Source organism: Amborella trichopoda, chromosome 2 (genome assembly GCF_054954075.1).
Source record: "Amborella trichopoda isolate Santa Cruz 75 chromosome 2, AtrichopodaSantaCruz75HAP2 v2.0, whole genome shotgun sequence".
NCBI lineage: Eukaryota > Viridiplantae > Streptophyta > Magnoliopsida > Amborellales > Amborellaceae > Amborella > Amborella trichopoda.
Genome location: NC_142337.1, coordinates 39,093,107 through 39,120,889, shown reverse-complemented (window position 1 = coordinate 39,120,889; position 27,783 = coordinate 39,093,107). Strand labels below are relative to the sequence as shown.

The 27,783-nt window shown below is 38.0% G+C and overlaps 1 protein-coding gene across 9 annotated transcripts; it reads left to right on the top strand.

The window, feature by feature from the left end:
* The first annotated feature begins 1,308 nt into the window (after positions 1–1,308).
* Positions 1,309–27,783, top strand: LOC18425470 (glycosyl transferase family 1 protein). 9 transcript variants are annotated; one of them, XR_016049428.1, is made up of 15 exons: positions 1,309–1,926; positions 2,042–2,128; positions 4,100–4,209; positions 4,366–4,416; positions 5,554–5,725; positions 5,854–6,174; positions 9,555–9,758; positions 10,182–10,494; positions 10,590–10,667; positions 10,954–11,163; positions 12,130–12,318; positions 23,437–23,600; positions 24,494–24,646; positions 25,900–25,978; positions 27,003–27,783. XR_016049428.1 is itself a non-coding variant. In XM_006830017.4 (14 exons), the coding sequence occupies exons 1-14, from the start codon at positions 1,441–1,443 to the stop codon at positions 27,456–27,458; spliced, it is 3,168 nt and encodes a 1,055-aa protein (XP_006830080.1). In that variant the 5' UTR covers positions 1,309–1,440; the 3' UTR covers positions 27,459–27,783. The 9 variants fall into 9 exon arrangements, 3 of the variants coding, with proteins under 3 accessions (XP_006830080.1, XP_020517679.1, XP_088714444.1); XR_016049429.1 differs by having other exon boundaries at positions 10,590–10,690; XR_016049431.1 differs by lacking the exon at positions 4,366–4,416.

Genomic DNA, 27,783 nt, shown 5'->3' with positions numbered 1-27,783 from the left:
TTCTCTTTATTAAAATTAGACGACTCGATGGTAGGAAGAGGATAGAATTTTTATGCGGTAGTGAAGCATAAAACGCTTGTCCTTTCCTCATTCCGTTTTTTTTCTCTCTCCAAACTTTTTTTTCGCTCTCTTAATTATCCAAAAAAATCTCTCTGTAGTCGATAGTAGACTTTCGCCATCCTCATTAATATTCTCACATAAATCTCTTGACGTCTGTATAATTATTTAAGATTCCGAGAGCCATGGAACAACCAATCTCCATTTGCCCACGCACGTGCCAGATTTGCCCCAGGCGATTAATTGGAAGGTGCTGATCATATTGGGACCCACGTTGCACGTGCAGCAAGACCAAATGGATGTTATCAATGACTGATATACCCCGCATCAATCCTTATATCTCCATATATAGCAGCGTGAGATTGGATATGTCAGAGAGGTATTTTCGTCAAAAATATATACTTAATACGAGTAGGCTCGTAGTAACGAGGGCATGGCGCAACCGACAAAAGGGCAAGGATATCCGTGTAATACTAATTATTGTTAGGGTTAAAATCCAGCAAGAGAATATTGGGGCGTAATTTAGGACATCATCATGAAAGAGTGGAGGAAATATAGCCCGCGCGTTAGTCCACTTTATGGATTTAATATAATACAAAATAACGTTATTGAAATCTTATAATGACTTGGAAATCTATTGTTTATATTTAATTATTAAATTTAAAATTATAAAATTAATAGATTGAATTAATTAATTAATATTAAAAATATTTAAAAATTGACAATCTAAATAATTAGTTACAAAATACATTGTTTTTCAACTTAAAATTATATTTTTCTTTGCGTCTATGGATCTCGAATCGCGACGATCATATATATGCTTCTCCAATATCTTAACACACTCTTATGTAGAATTCTCTAGAATTTTTGAGGTGTGATTCACTTCAATAGTATAAAGTTTCAACCTTGTATAATTTTCTTTAATTAAATAATTAACCATGGAAAATGCAAATGGCTCTCTTTCTACTAGAGCGGCCACCATGGACTCATTACTGCCACTCACAAATCTTCTTAATCTTTTCATTCTCTCTCTAACTTCACGAAAACAAAATTAATCTTCTCTCTCCTCTTAAACTTGCTAAAAACAAAAATAATCAAAGCAGTCAATACCTGTCATATATAATTCTGGAACGCAAGCCATCTTTTGAGTGTTGCAAGGAAAATGATGCGTTCCCTTTTACATTACACCACCTCTCTGTGTATCTGCTTTTCGTTTTCTTAGCTTTTTTTCTCTCTCTCCCTCACTGTTTCTGTATATCCGAAGCAGCCATGAATGGGTCCTTGAAATGGTGGAGCGCCTTCAAAAGATAGAGTGTCCATTTAGATAACTTGGGGTCTTGGGTTTGTTTTTGTGTGGTGAAGAAAGAGGTGGGGTTCTCTGAGATGGGTTCATTGGAAGAGTCTGAGGCTCAAAGCCTTAGAAGGAATGACGCAGGTGCTCCTCTGATAAAAAGGGGCTCTCTTTCTCGCTATTCTGAGCTGAGCCATCTGAGAAACAGTGATGAGAAGCTGCATTTGAAGCTCGTGTACAGATTGAGCAGGTTCTTATGGTGCGGCAAGATTGATTATGGTCAATTGATATGTATAATTCTCGCTTTCTTGTTTGTGGTTGCTTTGTTTCAGTCCTTTTTGCCTGGTTCTATTGGGTTGGAGAGGCCTAGAATCCACATGGGTTTTGACCACAGAGAGCTCCCATGGGAGTTTCAGTACTTGAAGGAGATGGAGGGGTTGAATTTTGGGGAAGGTGTGAAATTCGTGCCTTTGAAGGTTCTTCAGAAGTTCACGAAAGAAGAAAATGATGCAAATATGTCAGTGGATTCTATGAGACCGAGGATTCGTACCCCAATCCGAAGGCCACAACTTGCAATGGTAACAAGCAAATTGTAAATTGCTCTTATGGTTCCATGTTTTTCTTTTTGTTTTCTATGGAATTGGTTTGTGGAGTCTTTGTAGTGGTCTCACTGGTTTGAAAGATGAATTGCAGGTGTTTGGAGATCCATTGATGGATGCCACACAGTTGATGATGATAAGCATCACACTCTCTCTGTATTCCATGGGGTACGCTATTCAGGTACTTGGTTTCAACTTTTCTATGTTTTGTTTGGAACTTAGAAGTCAAATTCTGAAAAGAAGGCATCAGAATGCACTTTCTTGCGTTTGAAATTGTTTGATGAGATGCTGTTGGTGATTCTTGCTCTTGCGATTCTTTGAAAGGATACTGTTTGTAACTTCCTTGCTTGTGCAATTACTTGATAGGATACAATATGTTAATGGGTTTTCCTTTCTCAATGATCTCCTGTACCTGGTTGCTGCTCTTGATATCCTGGCTACTTTACATTTCATTTTCCTCCTTGGATTTAATTATTCACAGTTTGCAAAAATCGTACTTCTTGTTAATTACTAAAGGAATCTTTATTGTCCTTACGGGGTTGCTTCTGTTGTCGGAGTCTTGACCTCTTAGGTTTAGAATTGGCTATCCAAAGACGGACTCAGTTTTGATAAGGCTCTCTCTCAAACTGGCTTCTTTTTTTCTTCATTTGTCTTAGTTTGGTGGGTTTTCAGAACCACTGAGTTCAGAAGCCAATGGATTAGGATATTCAAAGAGAACTTAAATAAATTTTGATTCGGTTTTTTGTAATATCCCTTATGCATAAATTTTTTAGGGATATAGTTGTGGTCTTGGATCCTCGTGGGCTAAAACTTGTGGTTGTTTTCGGTTTCTTTATTACTCTGAAATTGGCTGATTAGTGGATTCTGCTTACTGTCAAGAAAGAACAGTTGCAAGGCATGTATAGAGGATACTTTGTTCAAAATTGATTGGGTTAACTTTGCCAAGGAACTCCAAGGCAAAATTTGAGTTCCCAAATAACTCTTTAATTCATTTAAATAAGAAAAACTTGGAATGATGGATCTATGTTGAAGCTGTTCCTGACATTAGAGGTGTTGTAAACCTTTCTATGTTGATTGAGCATATAGAGTAATTGATTGAATAGGCATGTTTCACTAACGATAGTATGTCATCTGTGATATGATTGGAATGCAGAACTGAATGAAAGAGAGGCATCATATGTCGTGATATCCCCAAGTAATGTTCTAGAAGGCTCAAGGGAGACTTGCATAAACTTTCTGCAGTAGTTATAAGGACATACTTAAAGTTTCCATAACAATTTGTATTGGTGATCCCACGCCGAGGATGACATAAAAAGTTTGAAAAAAATTCATCTGTTTATTTTCTTCCAGCCTCTTTGACTGGGAATACCACTTCATCCCTTAATGATTTTCTGATATCGCATGTGACCTTGTTGGTCTTTTGAATCTGGAGAACTTCTTGCTTTGTCCGACTTATCAAATAAAATGGAAAAAGATAAATAGAGAATGGGTATTGCTTGCTTCCTATACATGGCTGTGTTTACGGTCTGGGTCATTTGTCTCTCATTACTACAAGAATAAAAGTTATCCTTCTGCATAGTAGACTTGGAGTTTGTTATTATGGGATTGCCTTCCTTGCTTCCTACATTGTTTTGAAGAAGCCTTTTCATATGGCTTTCAATCCAGGAGATGGTTCTAATGAGTATCACCTTGGAGCCTACTGTACGTATGTCAAGTGGTGTGATTCTATTTTCTGATTCGTGTGAGTTATGAGTCAACCTTCACTAGAAGGCTGAATGTGGCTGCATTGGGTGTTATTTTTTTGCTGTTGTATTGTATTAATTTAGTATGGACTCTATGTTAGTTTCAGCTCATCTTTTAGATGGCTAAACATGATTGTCATTCATGGGTGCCTTTATATTTTCTATTGCCTATATTTTTGGGATGGTTTCTTTCAAACTACAGGAAGTTCTGTGATGTTTGCAATTTGTTTATGTCATGGTTTATATTTCAGCAGCAGTTACATGTGTCATGAATATACTAGTTATTGGTTAAGCTTTTGACAGATTAAATATTGAACATGCATACCTTTCACAAACGTGTCCTTCCCTTTTATGGACATAACTGTATTTCTTTTCATTAGAGGGATGACTTTTGCTTTGCCTTGATGTAGGTTTATTTTCTTGAAGATGGCCACATTCACGCTGCTTGGAAAAATATGGGGCTAAATGTGACTATTTTGCAAACTAGTAGCGAATCCAGAGTTGTTGTGGATTGGTTGAAGTAAGCGGACAATATCTGTTTTAAGTTTAGTTATTAAGCATTAGAACTAATTGCTTTGTTTCTTTTAATTCTTTATAATCTTTTATCATTATTGGGAATAAGTTAATGTGGGATGGATCATAATATTAACTATTTGGTTACTTATGTTGAATGCAGTTTTGATGGTGTTCTTGTGAATACCATTGAGTCAAAAGATGTATTGTCTTGGTGAGTATATCATTCTTACTCATTCAAATAGAACAATTCTGCCAGTCTGCTGTCTGGGTGTGAACTTTTATTTGCTTCATATTCTATGTTCTGGAATGTCTTCACTGAATGCTTACTCATATCTCATTATTTCTTACCATGTAATCCATGGAACCCTAGAGGTAATCTACTTTAATGGTCATTTTCTTTACTCCTGAAATTGGTTCATGCCCAGTGGATGATTCCAAAAGTCTCAACATGGATGCCAGTATAATTTTGTCTTTTAATAAATAAGTTTGGCATATTTTTGTTGTTTCCAATCAACTTGGAAGCTTTATGTTGGAGCTCCTCTTTCGAGACCTAGGCTTCCCAGGTTTTCCTAGTCCCTTGTTTCATCTAGAAGCTGCTTTTCTGACTTTCATTTTCTTATTTAATTATGACATTTTCCTACTTACCTAAGTTTTCAACTTACATTGCTTTCCAATATACAGAATCATATATTCGTTCCTAGCCCAGGGTTATCGTATTAGTAGATGAATCGTGCTCTCACAAACCCTTCAAATTCATTTGTTATTAAAACTTTCTGTATGACCTTCCTCATATTGTATTAGTGACCCTTTGAAGGGGCTATTCTATTTAATTCAAGCACCATTTCAGCTGAAAAGCTCCCATATCTATTATTTTTTATGTGGAATCGTATATCATATTTTGTGTGAGAATCTACCCTGAAGTATAGTTTTGGGCTTTTAACTAGTTAATGCATATTTGTAATATAAACCCTTTCAAGCTAATGGGAGTGCGTCAAGCAGTTACTTTTGATTCGTTAAAATCTTGACACTACTGCTGTTGTGGGGGATGGCGTTTCTATTGTGTATTCAAGTGGTTTGGTTCAATGGTGCAATGTGATACGATGTGTTTTGTTTTCCTAATTGGTCTCAACAAATAAAATACTCTCACTCATTTGTAGTATTAGATTGGGAACAACAAAAAAGGGAGGATCTTGGTACTAAATCTCATTCATTCTCTTGGATTTCGAAATTTTATTTCCACCAGTCCTGGTCCTTTCCTGTTTCATTCTTCCATGAGTTTTGGAATTTCTTATTGTTTCCTTCCTTTGTATATTGTTGTCTCAAACAAAGAAGATCATACTTGTAACAGTCTTATGCAGGAACCATTCAAATCCGTGCCTGTTATATGGACCATTCAAGAACGGGCATTAGCAATTCGGCTTAGCGAGTACACCTCAAATGGACACATGAAGCTTTTCAATGACTGGAAACAAGCATTTGAGCGAGCTACTGTGGTAGTCTTTTCTGACTATGATTTGCCGGTAATGTTTGCAAATGCATTATAATCCTGCTTGTTATATAATATGAACCCATATAAGCACCGAGGATGGTTTCTTTTTCTCATGGTCAGATCTTGACCAATGACTGTGGCTGAAATTTCTTTATTCAGATGATGTATTCCCCACTCGATTCAGGAAATTATTTTGTTATTCCGGGATCTCCACTTGAGCCATGGGAGGCATACAAGTTTATGGCCCTGTGCAAGGGGCACGACCTTCGTGCAAAGATGGGTTATCGGCCAGAAGATGTTGTGATTGCAGTAGTTGGGAGTCCATTTCATTACAATGGATCGTGGTTGGAACATGCATTGGTCATGCAGGCCATAGCACCACTTCTTTCTGACTTCAACAATGATGCTACCTCTGGTTCCCATTTAAAAGTCTCTATTATCTGTAGGAATTCCACAAGTACATACGATGTGGCTTTGCAGGTAAGATGTACATGTGAGTGTTAATAGAAGCATATCGACAAGCTATTTAAATTTTTTTTCTTGGTTTCAAATGGCTTTTTGTGTTATGGAAAGTAAAGTATTAGTCTTAAACTGTGCCCCTTAAAATTTTTAACCACGTGTCTTCCATGTGACTAAACTAAAGAGTGAAATGGTCAATACAATTATAAATACCTCCTGAACTCTTTAAATAACTCTTCATTTTTCTTTCACTTTCCGTGAAACGCATTCCTTTTTTTTTCCCCAAATTTTGTTGCTGAACTTAACCTCTTTTGTTTCCCTTTTTTCTTTTTTTTTTCTTTTACTGTTTAATCTTCTTGTTTCTCTACTTGCTTTTGGTTTTGCTTTCTCTTAAGGCTGTCTCCTATTTGTGGATGCTTCATTTGTGTTGTCTATTGCCATGTCCATTATGTCTTTTCTTCTACAGCATAAACTCATGTCAATTTAGTGCTCGCCAAGTTCTGCGTAAGTCTTTCAATTGTTAGGTTGGAGGTCTAGATTCTAAAAAAAGGTTAGGCAAACATGAGAAACAATTGTCAAATTTATGAACCATAGATGTGGGGAGCTTGGTTGAGGCTGGTGGTGATCCCTGTTGGTATCCAGCGATGCCGAGCAGAGCTTGCTCCCCGTATGAAGGGTTTTCAAGCCATATCTTATAGGGATCTTGATCCCTAACTGAAGGGGATCTTGATTGCCATAGAAAGGGGATCACGGCCCCACTGAAAATTGGGCGCTATCCTGGTTGTTAGGGATTTCAATCCCCAGGGGGGGTTAGTTTCAAAATTTTTGAATTTTGAAACTGGTTGTCTTTTTTTTTTTGTGCGTTTTTTTTTTTGTTTTTCTGATTGTGTAACAACCACCTTATTTTTCTTTTTCATTTTCATGGTCATGGTTTGCATCAGAGGTTGAAAACTGGTGATCTGACTCAGAACCATCAAGTTGGCTTTGACCTTGGAGGGTTCCTGGTCATGGATGATCTCAAATTGGGGAATTGCCCTGGTTGTCCGGGATTAGGCATTTCTTATTATAATGAATCCGCTTGTCTCTACTGGCTCACTTTAGGGACTTGGCAATTCCTTAGCTGGGTTCTCATCATGGCTCCCCAATCTCAATTTTCTCAAATTTTTATGGGACTTTTAGGCTTTAGAGTTCTGCTTGTGTGTAGATAATTTTGAAAAGTGAATTATAATTTTTTATCTTTAAATCACTTTAAAAATAAATAAATATCGGAAAAAATTTACAGAAGGCGTCAACTTTGTACTATAAGAATAAGTTGCACCCTAAAAACCATTGGAACCTTGTCCCCCTACTCAAAAATTTATTGTTAGCATAGATCCTCGGGGGTCTATATAAACCCCATGGACCGGCCTCCCAACACGAAAAATAGGTCGGATACTCCCCCAAGGTACCTCTTTAAAGTCCTTTTAACTATTTTGCTCTTGTTCTTCTCAAAAGTGACAATCTCATCCTCTCCTCCCTCCCCCAAAAAAAAAAAAAAAGGTGAAATTGTAATCTCAACTTTTCCTATGGACTCTTCTTACTCTCTCTCACTTTCAAAACCCTCTCTCTCTCTCTCCCTTTTCCAGCTGCTTTACCCCAAAAGTGTCTCTCTTCCCTCTCTTTCTCTCTCTATCACATCTGCATCACCCCAAAGCTGCCTCTCTCTCTCTTAGTTTCGCCCTTACCATACACTCTCTCGATATGTTCCCCCCCCCCCCAGGTTGTAGGAGAGGACATCAAGTGCTCTCTCGTCTCACCCACCCACCTGCCCCTAATACTAAAAAAAAAAAGACAGATTCACCCCTGCCCATACACACTCTCTCTGCTTTATTTTCTCTCAACAAGGTCGAGAGAAAGATTCAAAATTCCCTTGGTTGGTTGCAGGAGAGGAGATCAAGCTCTCTCACTCTCACTCACTCACTCTCTCTCTAAAACCAGGCTATGTCAAAAATAGAAACCTTGGCTTTATCCTGAGCATGTACATCACCATCCTCTCATTCCTTTATTTCTGCAATTGCAGTCAAAATTCACCCAGCTAATAGACCATAATGAATGGAGAAAATGTGAAGAGAAAATGATAGGGAACTCTCAATTGGAGAGGTATGGATTTGGTGGAATTTAGAGTACCCCTTTTGGGAATTTTGGAAGAGATTGTCGTTTTTGAAGAACAAGAACAAACTAGTAAAGAGGGCTTTGAAAAAGTGGCTTAAGCGGTATCTGTTCTATTTTTCATATTGGTAGTGGTTCCATAGGATTTGCATAGTCCTGATGGTCTATATAGACTACAAGTTTTTGAGAAGGGGGACTAGGTGTTTTCAAGTCCTAGAATAAGACATCTTAGAATAAATTATTTGGACATCCATTTTCAAGATTTTCAAATGCTTATAATTTACTTGATTTGCAATATTTTTGGATCTTTAAATTTCATAATTAGGGTTAGAAATAGATTTTATGGCCATCATAGGGGTTTCCAGCACCATAACTGCATCTTCCTGTAGGGTTTGGAGGTGAGCCTTAGTTTGATTGTTTAAGGTTGTGGTGTTATATAAACTGCATACATGCATATAAACTGCACAGACAAATATATAAGGCCAGCTCCTTGAACAATGTTCCTAGGCATTCTTCAGGTATGGAGCTTTAGTGATGGTTCGATGCTTCGGCACCCATTCCTACTCTTAACACCTATATTAGTTGTTAGGAGCTGCTAATGTGAAATTTGAGAGTTATCTTGTCGAAAGCAATTTTGTACCCTTATAATTCACTTATGATCTATGAATATTTTCTTCATCTCTTCCCCTGCCCATTCTTCTATGTAAACAACAAAATTGCTCTCCCATCCCATTTTGTTAGGGCTTAAATATAACATGCCACTCTCTTTCATCTATTTATAAGTGTTTTTTTCATTTTCATGGGCAATCTGGTATTTATGTGAAAAACTATAATATAATCCCTAATCCCTTAGTGACTGATCAAACACTTTGATTTGTTAGTTATGTGAATATTATGCCTATACAATGTTGACTTTGGTAGTTATCCTTTTTCATCGTGATTATGTGTCATAATTTATCCATTTCTTTTGCCTTTTTATTTAGATTTATCTGCATTATTTGATACAACGTTACACTATTGTGTTCTCTTCCATTATTTATCCTTGTTTCTGTGCAACACACTTGTCTGATGTTAGTTTCTGCTTATTCACTCAAAAAAGTAAGTCATCCATTTTTGATGGTGAGGTCTGAGGTCTTGTGTGGGAACTAACTGCATATCATGTTATAGATGCCATATGGGTGTCAATTCTTCACATACCAAATAAAGAAAATTGAGAAAGATGTTTCTCACAATGAATGGATCCAATTTTGCAGGCCATTGCTCTTCGGTTCGGTTACCATCAGGATAATGTTCAACGCATTAGCAGTGATGGGGATGTAACTTCTTTTCTTGATATTGCTGATATTGTGATATATGGATCCTTTCATGAAGAGCAATCCTTTCCTGCTATTTTGATTCGTGCTATGTCCCTGGGGAAGCCAATTATAGCTCCCAACATCTCCGTTATCAGAAAACGTGTCGGTTCTCTTATCTAAGATAAATTAATGCATAGACATATACATACATACACAGTTACAACCATCTACATGTGTACATACATACATACATACATACATACATGCACGCATACATGTGTGTGTGTGTGTGTGTGTGTGTTTGTGTCTCTATACATATATATATCTATATATGTATGTATGTAGGCACAAATAATGATAATGGTCGGTGTGAAACTAAAGTTTTATTATGTAAGTGCTTATGTATTATTGTGGTGGTAGCACCACTTGTGCCCCAACTAAAGTCCTGGCTTCTATTCTCACCTAACGCATTAAAAAACCACTAGCGATTTCAAAAAACGGGTAGGGGCTCATCATCCCCACTGAATTACCCAAAAAAAAAAGGGGTCAGTTCAGGCTGCTAATTTACTGATATGATTTGTGCAGGTTGAAAACAGGGTTAATGGTTTTCTATTCCCAAAAGAGAATATCCGTGTGATCACGCAGATTCTACGTCAAGCTTTATCTAATGGGAAGCTGTCACCTTTAGCTAAAAATGTCGGATCCATTGGAAAAGGAAATGCAAGGAATTTAATGGCTTCAGATGCTGTCAAAGGTTATGCTGATTTACTTCAGAATGTCCTGAAACTATCATCAGAAGTTATGCTTCCCAAAACTATTAGTGAGATTCCTCAAAATTTAGAGGAGTGGCAGTGGAATCTAGTGGAAGATATGGAAAGCCTAATTTATTGGAATAAAAGTACGAATGGTTCTGATTTTCTATATCATATTGAAGAGCTCTATTATCGTGATGTTGTTGAGGGTTCTAATAACACCAGCAAAGTAATTGATCAGGTGTTCTCCTTAACTGACTGGGAGGAAGAGAAATCCATTGAGATGGTCAATGCAAAAAGGAGGCGAGAAGAAGAACAGGTAAACCCTGTTTTTTAGAAAATGTGAGAAGTAAACCATGTAAATATCTGACTTTTTATTTGTATACTGGTTGCCTTCCTTTGAGATTTGTACACTGAATTTGCACCTAGAATTAGAATCTAAAATTATCTCGCAAGAATGCCAGGTAGTCTAAATTTACTTGTGTGCATTAACCTTTGTAGTGAGTGCATCCATAAGTACTTTGGTTCTAATGCTGGACTAGTTTAAACTTGTACATTAATGAAAGTGTGAACTTGTAATTCACAACTTTTGGAGATTCATGCAGTTGAAAGATAGAACTGATCAAACTCGAGGAACTTGGGAAGAAGTTTATCGGAGTGCTAAGAGGGCAGACAGGACCAAAAATGAACTCCATGAAAGAGATGACAGGGAGCTGGAGAGAACAGGACAGCTCTTATGTATATATGAACCTTATTATGGAGAGGGTACCTGGCCTTTTCTGCATAACAAATCACTATATCGTGGAATTGGGCTAGTGAGTATTTTCTTATTCAAAGATTTTCTTATATTCAATGACAACATTGAATTTGAATCCCTTTTTCCATTGAATCCCTTATGTATATATGAACCTTATTATGGAGAGGGTACCTGGCATTTTCTGCATAAATCACTATATCGTGGAATTGGGCTAGTGAGTATTTTCTTATTCAAAGATTTTCTTATATTCAACGATGACATTGAATTTGAATCCCTTTTTCCAATGGAGATCCACCTTTAGTGCAAATTCTTTAACCTTTTTGCTATTAATACTGTGTGTTTCCTGGGTTGCTACTTTCGCGAAGTTCACATAGCAACTTTTGGGTGGACTCCTGGTTGATTTTTAAGCACACACACACCTATTTCCATGCACAAACAAGAAACAAGGTAGTCAAGATTAGTTGTATTTTGCTATAAACTAAACATCGAGGAAGGAATGACATAGCTAATTTAACTCTTTTTTCCTGGGTATGAAATTTTCCGGTCGTCGAGTGTTGAATCGTAAGAGAAACAAGATCTTGATTACATGATATCTATTCAAGAAGCTATATATCAAAACAGAAAAAAGTAAATTATTTCTCAAAAAAAAAGAAGGTAAAATTGCTCCATTTTGAGAATCTGATAACTTGGGTTTGAGCAAGGGGACAAGGATAGATTCTGTACATGCTGCACTAAGGATCATCTCCTAGTCTTGTTGGCTGCTTCTTACACCCAAAAGACTTGGAAAATTCCTACTTCTCGTCTGTTGGCATTTCTTCCCTTTTGGAATCTGGGGTATAAGGCCAAATATTGTATAACTAAATGCCCTGTTGTCTGTTGAACAATGGGGTGCAATGGTACAGTTCCTTCATAAGTTCACCTTATATCCCAAAATGTGGAAAGATCAAAAGAAATGAAATAATAGTTGTCCATAGTGTGGGAATGTTAGTTTTACAAAATTAGATATTGTTATGGTGTGTTGCAGTCTACTAAGGGTCGGCGACCTGGGGCGGATGACATAGATGCTCCCTCCCGTCTTCCTATTCTGAGCAGTCCATACTACCGAGATGTTCTTCGTGAATATGGGGCCTTCTTTGCAATAGCTAACCGCATCGACCGTATACACAAGAATCCATGGATAGGGTTCCAATCATGGAGGTTGACCGTGAGGAAGGTATGTGCTGGGACCTACAACCCTTATTAAAGAAACAAATGACTTTTTATTTCATTTGATGGTTTTTTGGATTGACATGAATTTTTCGGACACTTAAAAAAATGTCTTTTCAGACTGGTAAACAATGCCTGATTTTGTTGCACTAGTCTGTTTTTGATTTATTTAGATGTTGTGAACAATTTATTTGAATTCTTTGATATTTTCTCTTAATTTTAATCTAAACATATTGTTTATTAAGTTTATGTATCATGAAGATGGCTGAGTGAAATAAGTTTTATACAGATTAAAAGAGATGGTATTTTTATATGATGGTGTGGACTGATGTATCTGGATGTACTCTAAAATTCCCTTGGAATTTTTAAGTCGAATGCCTTAATTTAAACATTGTCCTAATTAAGAGATCCAATATTTTGAAATGAATTGGTGTAATTGTTTAGACTTAAATGTCCACTTTGTGGGCTTCCACGATTGTATGTTAGGTTTGCTGATCATTACTTCTCTAATTGGCATCATGCTCACAATCTTGCACCAAATCTTCCATTCTGATGCCATGAAACTTCTTGATTGGCAACCATGAAGTGATAGAGGCCTTAACTTGCAATATCAACTTCCGGATGTGTGTGTTGCCTCGTATTCCCCAAAGGATTGCTAAGAGGTATACCTTATAGAGATACATTGTTTTCCAAGAAAAAGGATGAATTATCAGTCAGGAAGAGTTGCTATTGTTGATGGGATCACATAAAATGCACTAAGCAGATCATGGAGTTCAAGATCAATCCTTCAAATGCCAAATATTAAGGTGATTGGTGGTGTCCTTTGTTTTGGCTTATTTTTATGTTACAATGCTTGGCGGATCGTATAATGGCAAACCCGTACCAAAAGTCCAAAGGATGGGTATCCGGGCCTCACTGTACCCAAAAGGACTTGGAATGTAGGGTAGATGATGCTTCCCAGACAAAAAGAGGCCAACAGATTGCGAATACACAAGGCCGTCAACCCTGATATAATTTCCACGCCATATACACTAGCAATCTGCTGGAAATATGTGAAGTGGTAGTCGGGCCCCAAAACAGACACACTTTGGGCCCCAACTTGGGGAATCCTCATTTTTGATAATGGAGGTCCCTACGTATAAAGGCCATGAGGTTTGGAGTCATTTATGGCCTAAATCTTTCATGGAGTGCATAATAAATGACGGTGGTGAAAACCCATGAAAATGGATGCAAAATGGCTCAACATTGTGCACAAATTTAGTCCAAAGTACCCCTAAGATATCCCAGAAATATCAGTGCAAAACGATGTCGGATGGAGAAGATGTAGCGAAAATAATCTGTGTATCATGATACACAACCTATGGAACATAGAAAAGAGAACAAATTTACAAAAGAACCCCGAAAGTTTCACAGATGAAATTGGGTTATTGAAAAACCTACTCTCCGAAGTATCATGTCATTGTGACAATATTGGGTTACGTTTACTAGAGAATTGGGGATTGAGTATACTATTGAAAAATATTTTTTGTGCTCCTTCAAAAATAAGCCCAAAAATCTTCAAAATCAACAAGTTTTGGCAAATTTCCATAAGCTGATTTCTTCCAAACCCTATGGAGGTTGATCTAGGGATCGGCTATGTTGTTGAATGCTTCATAAGCTTTCCGACAAGGTGCCTATTTGGGGGTATCTTTCCTTGAAAGATGATGAAATTCTAGAGAGTAGTTCAATACTTTTTGATGAAACTTGTTGGATTGGGTTCGTGACTTGACAGGTCTTTTGTTGACATACAGAAAGCGACCATCAAGGTAATAAGGATGATGGGCAAAAATGATGGGGTTTTGTGTCCTATTTTGAAACCTTGCTGTAAATTATGGTTTTAGCGACTTTCAATCCTCATAACTCACTTGATATAGAGTTTTTCAGTGATTTTTTATGCAAAACGACCATGGGATTGAGCTCTTCGATTTCATGGTGCCTAAGAATAACGAAGTTCGGCAAAACTCCTACAGGGCAAAGGAAAAATGGGTATGTAAAGCTGAATTTTGGAAAACCCATCCTAAAATGGCCCAAAACTCCACCACATCCTGGGTTTTTGAGTCAAATATGATGCATAATGATCGTGTCAGCATGCACTACAGTGTGGGGGTGATGGATCACCTGTTTCAATACTGGAAATGAAGAAATAAAAGCACCATGCCATAGGGATGGATGGAACCAAGGTTTTAGGGGGTATGTGATGGAATTTATAACTTTGTTGGCCTACCAAAACTACCCTTTTGAATTTGGACGGAAATAAAAGTCAGTAATCCACCTACCTATTCTCTCAAAAAGTTAGTAATCCGCCCTTGTTTCGAAGCCCACTAAGGATCGCTTTAGGGGATTTTCACATTTGCTTAGATTTGAGTTTAGGAATTCTAAGTTGAGAAACCCTAGGTAGAAAGAACCCTAATCGCTGTCCTAACCTTAGTTATTTCTGTGCACTAAATCCTAAAACTAGCTTAGCAAATTTACCGAAATACCCAAGGAAATTCAAGCAAAGCCAAATTAGTCCAAACTCTTAGGCCTTTGTAAGAGAGAGAATAGGGCACAACTCCCCATCTAACGCTTAAAGCCTTAGTGCATAGTAAGGGTTTGGCCAGTATGTTACCCACCTTTTGGGAGACCTTGTGTGTGCTTTTGATTTTGACTTATCACATTTTCTTGGAGTCAAAAAGAAAAAAATTTAACAGCTTGACGCACATAAGCACGATTGGGCAGGAGCATCCTACACATCTTTGCACCAATGCAATGATAAAGGACATGCAAATTTCATTTTATATATGATTCCTATTGTTATCTTCCTTATTGTTCCCATTTAACTAAAGAGAAGTGCCCTTGCAGTAGTTGGGACACTCTAGAGTAGTCCTATTAGAGACCAATGAATGAAAATTCAGCTCTTTAGCCTCCTAGGCGGCATTTTTTAAAAAATGCCTCGTCGTGGACTAGGCGGCTTTTGCTAGGCGCCCAAGGCGGTGCTGTAAAAAGCGGGCGCCATGGTGCCAACTTGAAAATATGATAATTAAGTCGTAATTATTAATTTTTGGTTTACCAATAAATTAATAATTACTATCATATGCAAAAGGCATTTCCGATAAACTAATAATTACGGATTAATACTATCGTTTAGTTTACCAATAAATTAATAATTACTGTTACATAAAAAAAAATATTTTTGATAAATTGATAATTACGAATTAATACTAATTTTTTGGTTTACCTATAAATTAATTATTATCACATGCAAAAAGTATTTTTGATGAATTAATAATTATAAATTAATACTATTTTTTTGGTTCACCAATAAATTACTAAATATTGTTACATGCAGAAAGCATTTTCAATAAATACTTAATTTATAATTATTGATTTATCGAAAATTCTTTTTGCATGTAACAGTAATTATCAATTTATTAGTAAATCAAAAAATAATATTAATCCATAATTATTGATTTATCAAAAATGCTTTTTGCATGTAACAATAATTATTAATTTATGGGTAAACCAAAAAATAATATTAATTTGTAATTATTAATTTATCAAAAATGATTTTTGCATGTAACAATAATTATTAATTTATTGGTAAACCAAAAAATAGTATTAATTTGTAATGATTAATTTATCTAAAATGCTTTTTGCATGTAATAATAATTATTAATTTATTGAGAAACCTAAATATAGTATTAATTCGTAATTATTAATTTATCGAAAAAATGTTTTGCATGTGATAGTAATTAATTTATTGATAAACCAAAAAAATAGTATTAATTCATAATTAGTATTGTAAAATATATACAATAAAATGGGGGGAGGTGTGGAGGATCCAACATTTAAAAAAAATACAACACAGGACGCCTTTGGGTCTGGGCGCCCGCCTAGGTGGCAGTCTAGAGCCCAAACCGCCTTGGCGGCTGCCTACGCCTTTTTGAACATTGGTAGAGACATTTTCACTCCCCCACGCTATGAGGCATAAAATAACGACTTAATCAAGAACATCAATAAGTTATGAAACTGCTATATTCTCCCAATAATTTCTTGAGCAAGTCTCGATCAAAAGGCATGCATGTCAATCCTGATCCATCGATTAGTAGCTTCTATGCCCGGAGTTACTCATCAATAAGTTATGGAATTGCTATATTCTTCGAATAATTTCTTGAGTTAATCCTGATAAAAAAGGCATCCATCAAAAAGGCATCATGCAGCTACGAGGCTAAATTTGAATCTGACCTGTCTACCCCGGGTAGGAGAAGCCCATTGGATGGGTAGTGGACTTGTTCTTTGCCGGCATAGAAGCGATGGATTGCACCCAGTGTTTCAAAAAGCGCTAGGCGGCACCCAGGCGGCCATGGGGGTCTAAGCTGCCCAGTGCCTAGGCGGACCAGTTGAAAAAAAAAGAAAAATGATGACTGATAATGATTAATCCATAAGAATTTTGATAATCCATAAGACCATAATCCATAAGAATTTTGATACTCCATAAGACCATAATCCCAGTTAAAAAAAGAAAGGATAGAAGTCCAAAAGAGAATTTTGATAATCCATAAGACCATAATCCATATATTCATACAATGCTAAAACAGTAAAACCATACAAGCATCAAGGTTAGGCGGCCCCTAGGCGGCCTCCCTGGTGCCCAGCGCCTTGGCGGGTGCCCAAAACCTCGAGCACCTTGTGGGGCAATAAGTTTAGAGATTGAGGGTTTCATTTTTTTTTTTTTCACTTTGGGGTTTCAAAAATAAACCCCATAACATTTTTATACAGACTGGGGGTCAAAATGACCGCCTTTGCCCTTTTGGGTGAATTTAAAAATCGAAAAACGCAGTACAACTTTGGGCTCAGGTACAACCGCCCATGTAGGGCCCGCCTGGGTCGAGGCATGCGGTTTTTTTGTTCAAGCCGCCTAGGCTGATACCCTTGTCAAGCATACACTGATAGTCTGATACACTGTAGACTGTACACACAAAAGTTAGATAGTAGAACTAGAAAGTAGAAACTAAAAAAAAGAAAGAAAATATACAGAAATTCAAAAAATATACTGTCTAGGATACAATATTCAACACTCAACACAACAGTCAACACTCGATACCAAAAGCCTTCTGTCATCATCATCATCATCGTCGTCGTCATCAGAAGGAATAGGGTAAACTTCATCATATGCATCAGATTCAAGGCCATCATCATCATAGTCATCTCCCTCTTCAATATAATGCTCGCCCTCCTCTGTTTCTTTTGAATCTACCTCTCTCTTTACTAGTATGTGTAGATGAGCCCTAGGAGTCTTGGCAGCTCTACCATTTTCTATCTTTTTGTGCTTCCCTGAACTCAAATATTGTATAATTTTCTCCCTGGTAGCCTCAGGAACATTTTTACACGGAACAACATCCCGTTTAATACCGGCAAGGTGTTTTTTAAATCGATAAATACTCCCATTAGCATCCTTTCCACATTAATTACGTTTAATACGATTTTTGTCATTCGGATTCGGATTATAACCATACTTCCAACCCAGATCACCACTTGTAGAAGAACTTGGAGAAGATATTTCCATAAAACAAGACTCATTTTCATCATTTTCTGCTTCTTTGAAATTTAGAAGGATTCTAATCTTATCTTGAATACCTTCAGGAACCTTTTTATAAAGGGGCAACATTCCCTTTAATACCAGCAAGGTGTTTCTTGAATCGGTTAATACCCCCATTGGCATTTTTTTCACAAAAATTACACTTTATACAATTTTTATCATTTGGTTTTGGGTTATAACCATACTTCCAACCCGGATCACTTCTTCTAGAAGTAGCAGATATAGATCTATTCAAATGACAAGGATTTTGTTCATATTTTTGTTTTACAAAACTCATAAATTGCTTAATCTCCTCTTTGATAGCTTCAGAAACATTTTTATAAGGGCCAACGTCCCCTTTAATACCGGCAAGATGTTTCTTAAACTGGTTTATGCCCCCTAATGCAATTTTTGTCATTTGGATTTGGGTTATATCCACATTTCAACCCCGGATCTCCACTTCGACTAGATCCTGAAGAAGACATCTCAAAATAAAACAAACAATCTAAAAAATAAAGTTTTGCACTTACTTTGATTGCTTGAACTCCAAACTGCCACCTCTAAGATGTTTTCTGGTGTTAAAATAATTAAAAAAACCCTCCAATAGGATTATAAAGCTCCAAAACTAAATCAAATCTACTTGGGTGATGTTTGGATATGTTTTTCGTAACTTTGAGAGACACTTTGATCCAATAAAAGTCACAAAATTTAGTATTCTTGATGTTTATTTATCTCTAAAATGGGTTCTTATGGGTTTAGGTTTCAAATGAACTTAAAACCCATCCTTAAAACCCTTTATATTTGAAAAAAAATCAATACAACAAAAAAAAAATGAACTTTTGCCCCTAGGCGGGGCGCAGGCCCAGGGCTGGGCACTAAGCGCCCGCCTAGGTGGGTTCTGTACTGCCCAAGCAGCCGCCCCGCTTGGTCGCCTAGGTTTGGGCGATGCGCCCATGCCTTCTGGACCGCCTAGGCGCTGGGCGGTCCGCTTTTTTGAACAATGATTGCACCGTCAGTCTTGATAAGTCCCATTGTTCATTGATCTCCCTACCTAATGCGAGGTGGGTTTGTTGGGCATGACGTGCTTGTGCCTCTTGCTGTTTAATAATAGATAACAACTAATCCGTTGATCCCCATATGGGCAGAAGTGGGGGCAAAGCCTATATAAGTTAAACCTCTTGCACTTCATATAAAAGTCTGAGGTTTAGTTGAACCAACAACATAGGTATGAGGCAGGGCCAAAGCCATAAGTGGTTCATCTGGATTGAAGAGCAAAGGCGGGGGACTTGTTTACCCAGTAGAAGCACCAATAGCATAATCCAAATCGCTAGCGCCCAATCGCCATCATGGTTGGAGCATAGGTAGCAGAGGTATGGGTAGGGGTCAAATGCAAACATCTACTAGGTAGGATGAACTCTCAATCCATACTCATATCCGGTAGCCAGCCCCTTAGGTCTGAAACGAACTCAAAGGCCATTATGTAAACATAGGAACCTGGGGTGCTGTGGGTCATCAATATGAGAGTAGATCTAGGTTGCGATTCATTCCCCTGTTTGAGATTTAGAATGCTAGCCATGTTCTAATCCACTCAGTGATTCAAAAAGCAGACCGCTCAGCGCCTAGGCAGTCTCAGGCCTAGGCGGTCAATCTGGGCAGCCGACTAGGCGGTATGGAACTCGTCTAGGTGGGCGCCCAGCTCCCAGCCCAGGGCGGCCGCCCAGGGTTTGCGCCCCGCCTAGGCGGTATGGAACTCGCCTAGGTGGGGCGCCTCCCCTAGAGGCGGAATTTTTTTTTTTTTTTGTATTGATTTTTTTTTAAAATAGAAAGGGTTAGAAAGATGGTTTTAAGTTCATTTGAAACCTAAAACTTATTGGAGCCCATTTTAGACAGAGAAAGGCTATAAAAAAACTAGTTTTTGGTGATTTCTTTAGGATCAAAGGGTTTGTCAAAGTTGACAAAAATTGATCAAAACATCACCCATTGATATTAGATTTAATTTTTGATGTTTTATAAATCTCTTGGGGGGTTTTTTAGAAGATTTTGAGTGCTTAGAAGCATCTTTGAGGTGGAAGTTTGAAGATTGAGCAATCAAACTCAAAGTAAGTGCCCTGAATACCTAATTTTTATGTGTTATACTATATATCATTTTTTTATTGAAATGGGCATCCGTTTTGGATTCGACTGGGCCGCCCTGGTTCTGGGCGCCCGCCTAGGAGCTAGGCGGCCTGGACCCCCCAGGCCTCCTAGGACCCTCCTAGGGCTTTTGAAACACTAGATCGACTTTATGGCAGAGTGGAAGACGAGCCAAAAAGGGTAGCAGTAAAAACAAAGACACTCACTTTAGGCATTAGAGGAAGCAGCACTGATGGAAGGAAAGGCATCACCTGTGGAACCAAATGACACGGGGACAAAATCTTCTCCGGTAGCGGAGTCAGGAGTGGAGTTGGCTACAGAGGCAGGAGGAGAGGCATAATTAATTGTTGTTGGCTCATTCAAATAGTTAGTTGTGGTTCTCCAGCCAGTCAAAGAGATGGAGACAACAGAGCACGAAGTCGCACCTATAGTTGACCAAGTTTCTCTAGTCTCACTAACAACACTGGCGCCTAGCATCAAAGCAGCCAGCTGCAGCCAAATCCAGTCCCAACATTGATGGACCTATTGAAGCGGACCTGGAACCCGACGCATACATAGCAAAGGAGGCATCGGGGCAGGCATCTAGGCTAAGTAAAGGTGATTCGAAAGCCATAGTCTGGAGTTAGAGGTCAAGAGCTGGAAGCAGACCCTTCAGTTCCATCCATTTAACCATAACCAGATGAACCTGCAGTCTCATAGCTGGCATCATATTCACCATGACTCTGCTAGGCATCCTTACCCATTGCATTGTTGGAGCCGGAGCATGTTCCAGATCCAGGAGCACCAGAGGGGCACAAATCAAGTTTAATAAGGAGGTCCCCGTTGGAGATTGACACCAGGAAGCAGAGAAACAAGTGACAGACAGAAACTGAGGCGGGGGCATAGCTATCAGAGGCAACGGGGACAAAAGCAAATATGGCACAATTCCGAATCCAGTTTCATATCCCCCTTTTGCAAATTGAGATGCATAGCCAATTTGAGAGCCACTATCCTGTCCAATTGCGTTACCTGTTGGAGATCCGGCGCCGTAGTTTATTTGATTGATCAAGCCCTAGAACCAGTTGTTGACCTTGTGGACCCAGCTCTAGTTCGATAGCCGATTCTAGAGCAAATTTACAGGGTAAAAGGAGCCCCATAACCTGTTAATAATGATATCCTGCATAGGCAACCCTATTGCCCGAGCACAAGCGGAATGAGTTGTATACATTGCATATCAAGTCCCCGATCGCATTGACTAGGAACCAAATAGCCGTTCTCCCATGGTCAGGATCTTTCTTTGAGTGTGGACACTGCAATGCTCTATCCTCCCTGCATTAAACACTAGTGCAACCGTAATATTTGGATCCATCAGCATCCTCTTCAGTCCCTAAAAGACACGGCAAAACCCCTTGTTGCTACATAAAACATCAAAACCCCTTGTATCCCTTCAGTGATGCGCTATTGTAAATCAGACTGTCCTACTGAACTCTGAAGTCTGCACCATTCATACCAGTTTCCATTGAAATCACATGTCCTAGCATGCACCTATCCTTACTGCATATGCTTTACCTAGGCTAACCACCTCTAAACCCAACCCCTTCCCTCCACACAAAAAAAAAAAAAAAAAAAAAAAAAAAAGAAGAAAACTTCCCTTGAAAAATCTTGTCAAACTCCTAATGTATCTCATTGTACTTTTTTCTAGAAAATAAGTTTCTTGAAGATGTAAGTAGCTTATCACAGTAATTGATTGAGATAAGTAAATAAGCATTCAATGAGGCCAAATTAGCACGCGTAATAATATCAGGCTGTGGGGCATCTATCATCAGGACAACCTGCCAAGTCAACATAGAAATAAACTTGTAATCATGCCTTTGAGCAATCATGCCTTTGGTGCATTGAAGAAAACATGCATAGATGTCAATTCTAGATCTAGTGGGCTTATACATAAATTTGTTGGTTTCATCAGATCATCATCAATTGTAGATCTAGTAGGCAGCCAACGTAAACCTTTACCAAAGTTTTCCATGAATCCTGAATCGATGTTATCTGCTTTTGATAGAGAAGAATGGCGGACTAAGATTCATGTAGCCGACCCCAAATAGTTGGGAAAAAGCTCTGATGATGATGATGATGATTTGATCAAATACGAGAGATTTATAAAAAAGAAGAGTCATATATGACAACACGTGCAATTCTGCAGAAAGAAGGATCCTTGAAAGAGTGTCATTTACATTTAGGTGCATGAGATTAAGCTCAAGTTGCCTGTAGTTTTCTTACATATGTTCACAAGATAATAAATCCATGATGTAGTTGGTTTGGAAGAATGAACCGTAACTGATAATAGCTGCTTCAATACTTAGGAATAGTGAAGTGTCCCATCATCATGTATCTCATAGTAGTTCTGAGCTGCTGATGGACATTATTAAGTAGCCGATGATTGCCCATGACAAGAATTGGATTCAATTTGAGAAGGATAAGATAACCAACACTGGAGTCATGAACAAAATGTAGATGAATCAATCCTTCTTCATAGGAAACCGACTGCATGCAAGGAGTTGAAGTGAAAAAACCATACTTTGCACCTCGTTAAGCCTATAGATTGGGCTCGGAACCGTTTTTTAAGTTTGGGACTCTCCTGGGAAGTCGGCTTGGGCAGTTGTCATTTTTCAATTGAGTTAAGTGCGAGCATACCTACTTCTGGAAAGACTCGCCCATGTTTATAGAAGACTTGCAAGAATTTGATCGGAGTTCCGTTATTCTTGAGTGAGTAAGCTCAAAAAGACACACCAAGTCCAGCATAGGGGTGCAGCATTGTGTGTAGCTTCTGGAAAAAGAACATTTTATCTTGATTTTCAGCGACATTTGATGATTAGATTGAGTTTGTTGTTGAAAAATATATTTGCAGGACCTGTAGTCCTGTACGACAGGCCGCTCCCAATATTCCTTCAGCTAGAGAATATCATAAAAAGGTTCCCTTCACTCATGTTGTAAAGAAGCAGTGAGGACTAAAATGCCCCAATAGTTAGGGACATAACTACAAATATGAGAAATGTCCAAGGATATCAATAAGTGGTCCTACCTGACGCATTGATAATTTGATACCATAAGGTATCTCAATTTCATAGAGCTTTCTATCCTTCACCAGAAAATCCCCAGAAGAATAATACAATTGGGCCAAATTTAAGAATAAATTGCTGCCATTGACTTAAGAGAATTGATGTAAGCAGTTGGTTGGAAATAAAACAATAAATAACAGATTTCCAATTTTTCATATGCCACAAAATTTGGACAAATGATCAACTCATTAAAAAACTAAGAAAGGGTGTATCACCCAGTTTCAATGTACTACTTTCTGTTGAGTATGAGGCACACATGCTATTTTTCTTGCTACTGATGCATAGATGTTTTCTTAAACAGAGTTCCTTGTCTGCTATTGCTGAAGGTGCGTTAGTAGGGGCCATAGAAGCTCACAGGTACGGTGATGCTCTATTTTTTTGGGCCCGTATGGATGAGGATCCAAGAAATCCCTTGCAACTAGATTTTTGGTCTTTCTGTGACTCTATAAATGCTGGCAACTGCAGGTATTTTTCACCGAAAAGTTTATTAGTTTTGTCGTTCATATTTTGGCTAGTTTATTGAGAATGCTATTTAATAAACTTCTAAGTTTATTAGATAATGTTTTTTGGTCTTATTTCATAGTAACCATAACGTACCTACCTTATTTCTTCATCTCTTTGCCACCTTAGTGACTTGTTCACTCTTCTCCTTTTTCCCTTTCGTGTGGTATTTGTCTCTTTTTTCCCTTTTTTATATCATATTTTTTCCCCATGCTTTTTTTATCATAGTTCTTCTCTTCTTCCATTGCGACTCCTTTTCTTTCTTTGTACGCTGTCTTATTCTAAACTGAACCCATATCTGTATGTCTTCGCTATTTTTCTTTTTTTCTCGTCATTCTTCTCTTTATTCTTCTTCTTTTGTATACCTTCTGTCATTGTTATGTATTATATCTTTTTTCTCTTCATTTTTCTAGCATATTTCTTTTCTTCAATTCTCCTTCCTCACATTTTTATTGTACATTTTTGTTTATTTCCAAATCTAACCTAATCTTAAATTATCATTCTTTTCTCTTCTTTACGTCTCGTAGTTTCGCTTTTCCTTTTTCCACATTATCTCTCTCTCTCTCTCTCACCCCTCACCCCGACCCCAGGGCCCCTTTTTACTCAAGGAACTTACTCCTCACTAATTCCCTCTATCCCCACTTTATCCCCATCAAGTGTAATGTCTCAGCTGTGATCCTTCGAAGCGTTAAAATGGATGCTAGAGATCCATAGATGTATGCGCATATATGAATATCTTGACTTTCATTGCACCTTTATATCATACGAGAAAGAATTTTGATGCCACTGCAACATTTTCATTTCTTTTTCTATCTTCATCCAATTTTCTGATCTACGTTGAACTTGCAATTTTCAAGGTTTGCATTTAAAGAGGCATTCCGAAGGATTTATGGCTTGCAGGAAGATTGGAACTCTTTGCCGCCAATGCCGGCTGATGGGTATTCATGGTCCGTCATGCATAGTTGGGCATTGCCAACAAGATCTTTTCTTGAGCTTGTCATGTTCTCTAGGTATGTACATGTGTATATTCATGAGCCATATTTAGTGCGTCACAATACATGCTTGCATGTGCATGTAGAAATGGATGTTCTTGAGTGTTTCATGCTCATGGATATATTACTTCGTGTTTATTTTGGTCTAATCAGGGTGAGGACATTAAACTTTCCCTTAAGCCGTCCCAACCTTGAGTAAGGAGGTGGGTTGCGTTGGGTAGGCAGCCAGTATAAAACTTTACCATATATTTTATCATTAATCCTTAATCTACATTAAGAGCAGAATGACAGAACATAATTTGTGTAGTCGATCCCAATTAGTTGGGATAAGGCTTTGATGATGATGATTTATTACATGCCTTTGTGCAATATTCGTTTGTGCTTAAAATCTTCAATGGATGAGGTCAAACTGTAGTTGCTAGAATCCCTGAATATAGGTGGCGATCTTGCTTCGAAATTTCGCTCCAGGAAACAAATATTAAAGGCCTTGATTTTTTAAATTTTGTTATCTTGATCTCCATTGTACGGATCCTGAATCCTATTGTTAGGGATCGTGATCACAACCTTAAAAACCAAGATAACAGTCAAACTGATGATCTTAGTTTATAGCTTGGTAGCAAGACAACTATACTTTTGATATAGTTGCATTGCTTGCTGGGCTATAACTGAAGAGATCCCTACTTTAAATAGCATATATAGTTCCAGCATATACATACTCTTTAAGGTTTGGAGCAAGATCCCCCTAAAGGTCGGGATCTCGATCATTGGGGATCAAGACCCCTAACCTATGTATTGTATGGATGTTGGTCCCAACCATAGGAATCTTCTAGCATTTCACATTCTCCCACTCCCGATTCCAATCCTGCTTCTGGTCTCGCTTCTGATCCCAACAACTATGGTTCAAACTTTTCCATTTGAAAGGTTAGACTTCATGATATGCTTAGCTTTCATTTCCTAAATTGATACTTGTAACTTGAAAGTTATGTTTTCCTATGTTGACTCTCAAAGTTAGACACAAAATGTTTCTCTTTCAATCAAGCTTCTGCTTTACTTACAAGGTTCTGGTTTGCAAGATTTAATATTTTTCACTTGTCTATTTTTTTCTCTTGTTTATCACTAAGTGAACAGTGTGGGTTCCTTTTGTGCTGTTGGGGATAGCTATAAATGCATGTGTGCGCGCGCGCATTTTTGCTGGTTTGAATTCCATACTTGTGACATAAGGCACATGGCGCAATTTCTTACTTCATTATATTTGTATAATTTTATCACAGAATGTTTGTCGATGCATTGGATGCACGATTATATGACCAGCACCGAAGAACTGGCGAATGTTATTTGAGCTTGTCGAAGGTACTTTTTTCTCCCTTATCATTGCTTGTAAACCAGGAAGTCTTGCAATCAAATCTGTTTGTGTTTCTGTTCTTTACTGTGCTTGGAGCGGCTGCTATTTATAAAATTAGCAAATTAAGTATATGCATGGAGCAAAAATATGGTCAAATTTCATTTAGTTTTATATCCAAATATTATGTGTTTCACTTTTTGGTCTTTTTGTTTTGTGAGGGTTGAAAGAAAACCAATTATTAGTAATATGAACAAAACTTTAATAAATCAGCGTCATCAAAAATTACTTTTCATAGTATTTTGTAAAATTCAAAACTGAGAATTGGATATTTGGATTTCATGAAAATCTGAGTTCCAATTCTTGATGTGATTTTTGACTCCAGTTCTTCAATGAACCCACAATAATATTGGCCTCTCTTGATTAACATATTTCTGTAATTTCAATGATAATTTGTAGTAGGTACGTGCTGGTCAAGCATGTATCAAGGCACCTTGCATTTTTCTTGCCACTTATTTTCTACTGCTCTTGGCCGAACCTCCTGTTCCAGTGCAAACATTGTCTAGCATTTCAGTTATCCATCAGACTATTATGCATTAACCTACATAAATCAAACAAAATTAGCGGGCCTCTGGCTTTTTTTTATATGATGAAATATGCCCATATTTTTTTCCGATTCTTATTGAATAGTGATCTTGATCATTCTAAAATTACTCTCATTGAACAAGAGGATACATCTCTGGTGTTGAATGGACTATCCGACAATTTCTTGAAAAGTATATACCTTAAACCAATGGAATATGATACGTGGTAACACCGAGCTCCATCCAGCATCCATTGCCAGTAATTGAAGATTGGAGCTTAATCCTACCCAGGTGAATGCCCCTCTATATCATCGAATGGATGGTGGGTGTAGCCTTGGATTATCATATGCTCATAATCCGCTGGACCTTGATACATTTCTCTGTTCCCTCTACTTTTTCTTTTGGCTTCAAATCCGTCCATTCCGGTTTGCACCGATTGTTGGGCTGACAGGACCGGCATTGCTACTCGCGGGTGATGGAGTTGCTCGTGAACGTGTGGGCATACCACAGTGCGAGGCGCATCGTGTACATAAGCCCTCAAACAGGGGCCATGCATGAGCACCACAGGCTCAAAGGTCGGAGGGGAGGGCATATGTGGGTGAAGTGGTTCTCTTACCCTCTCCTCAAGAGCATGGACGAGGACTTGGCCGAGGAGTCGGACTTTGACAACCAACTAGATAGGCGGTGGCTTTGGCCCCAAACAGGAGAGGTTTATTGGCAAGGGGTGTATGAGAGGGAGCGAAACCATAGACAAAAGGAGAAGGCAGAGAGGAAGAGGAGGAGCAAGGACAAGCAGCGTCGAATTAGGGGTCGCACTCACCAAAGGACACTAGGGAAGTACATAAAGCCTCCCCCTGAAGATCGTGATTTTCTTATGGCAAATGCTACACTGGTTGCATCAGGTTAGGTGGGGGAATTCAAAGGGCATTGATTTGAGAGAATGCTCTATTTTTTTGTTTTTATTATCTTTTTCTTTCTTTTGTTTACATTTTACAGGAGGGATGTCTGGTTATTGGTTGTATTGGTTTTTCTTTTCTTTTCCTTTTGGTCCTCTTTTTTGGGGTTGGGGATGCTGGGTAACTCTTCTGCTGTATTGCTAAATTGGTGAGCTGATCGTAGGGGGAGCTTAGAAGATGTAAATCTTTTCCTCTTTTTTTTTTTTTTTTCCGTTCTTTTACATTCATTTCTGTACATTATAATTTCATTGAAGGAAAAGCAATTGATAGTACAAA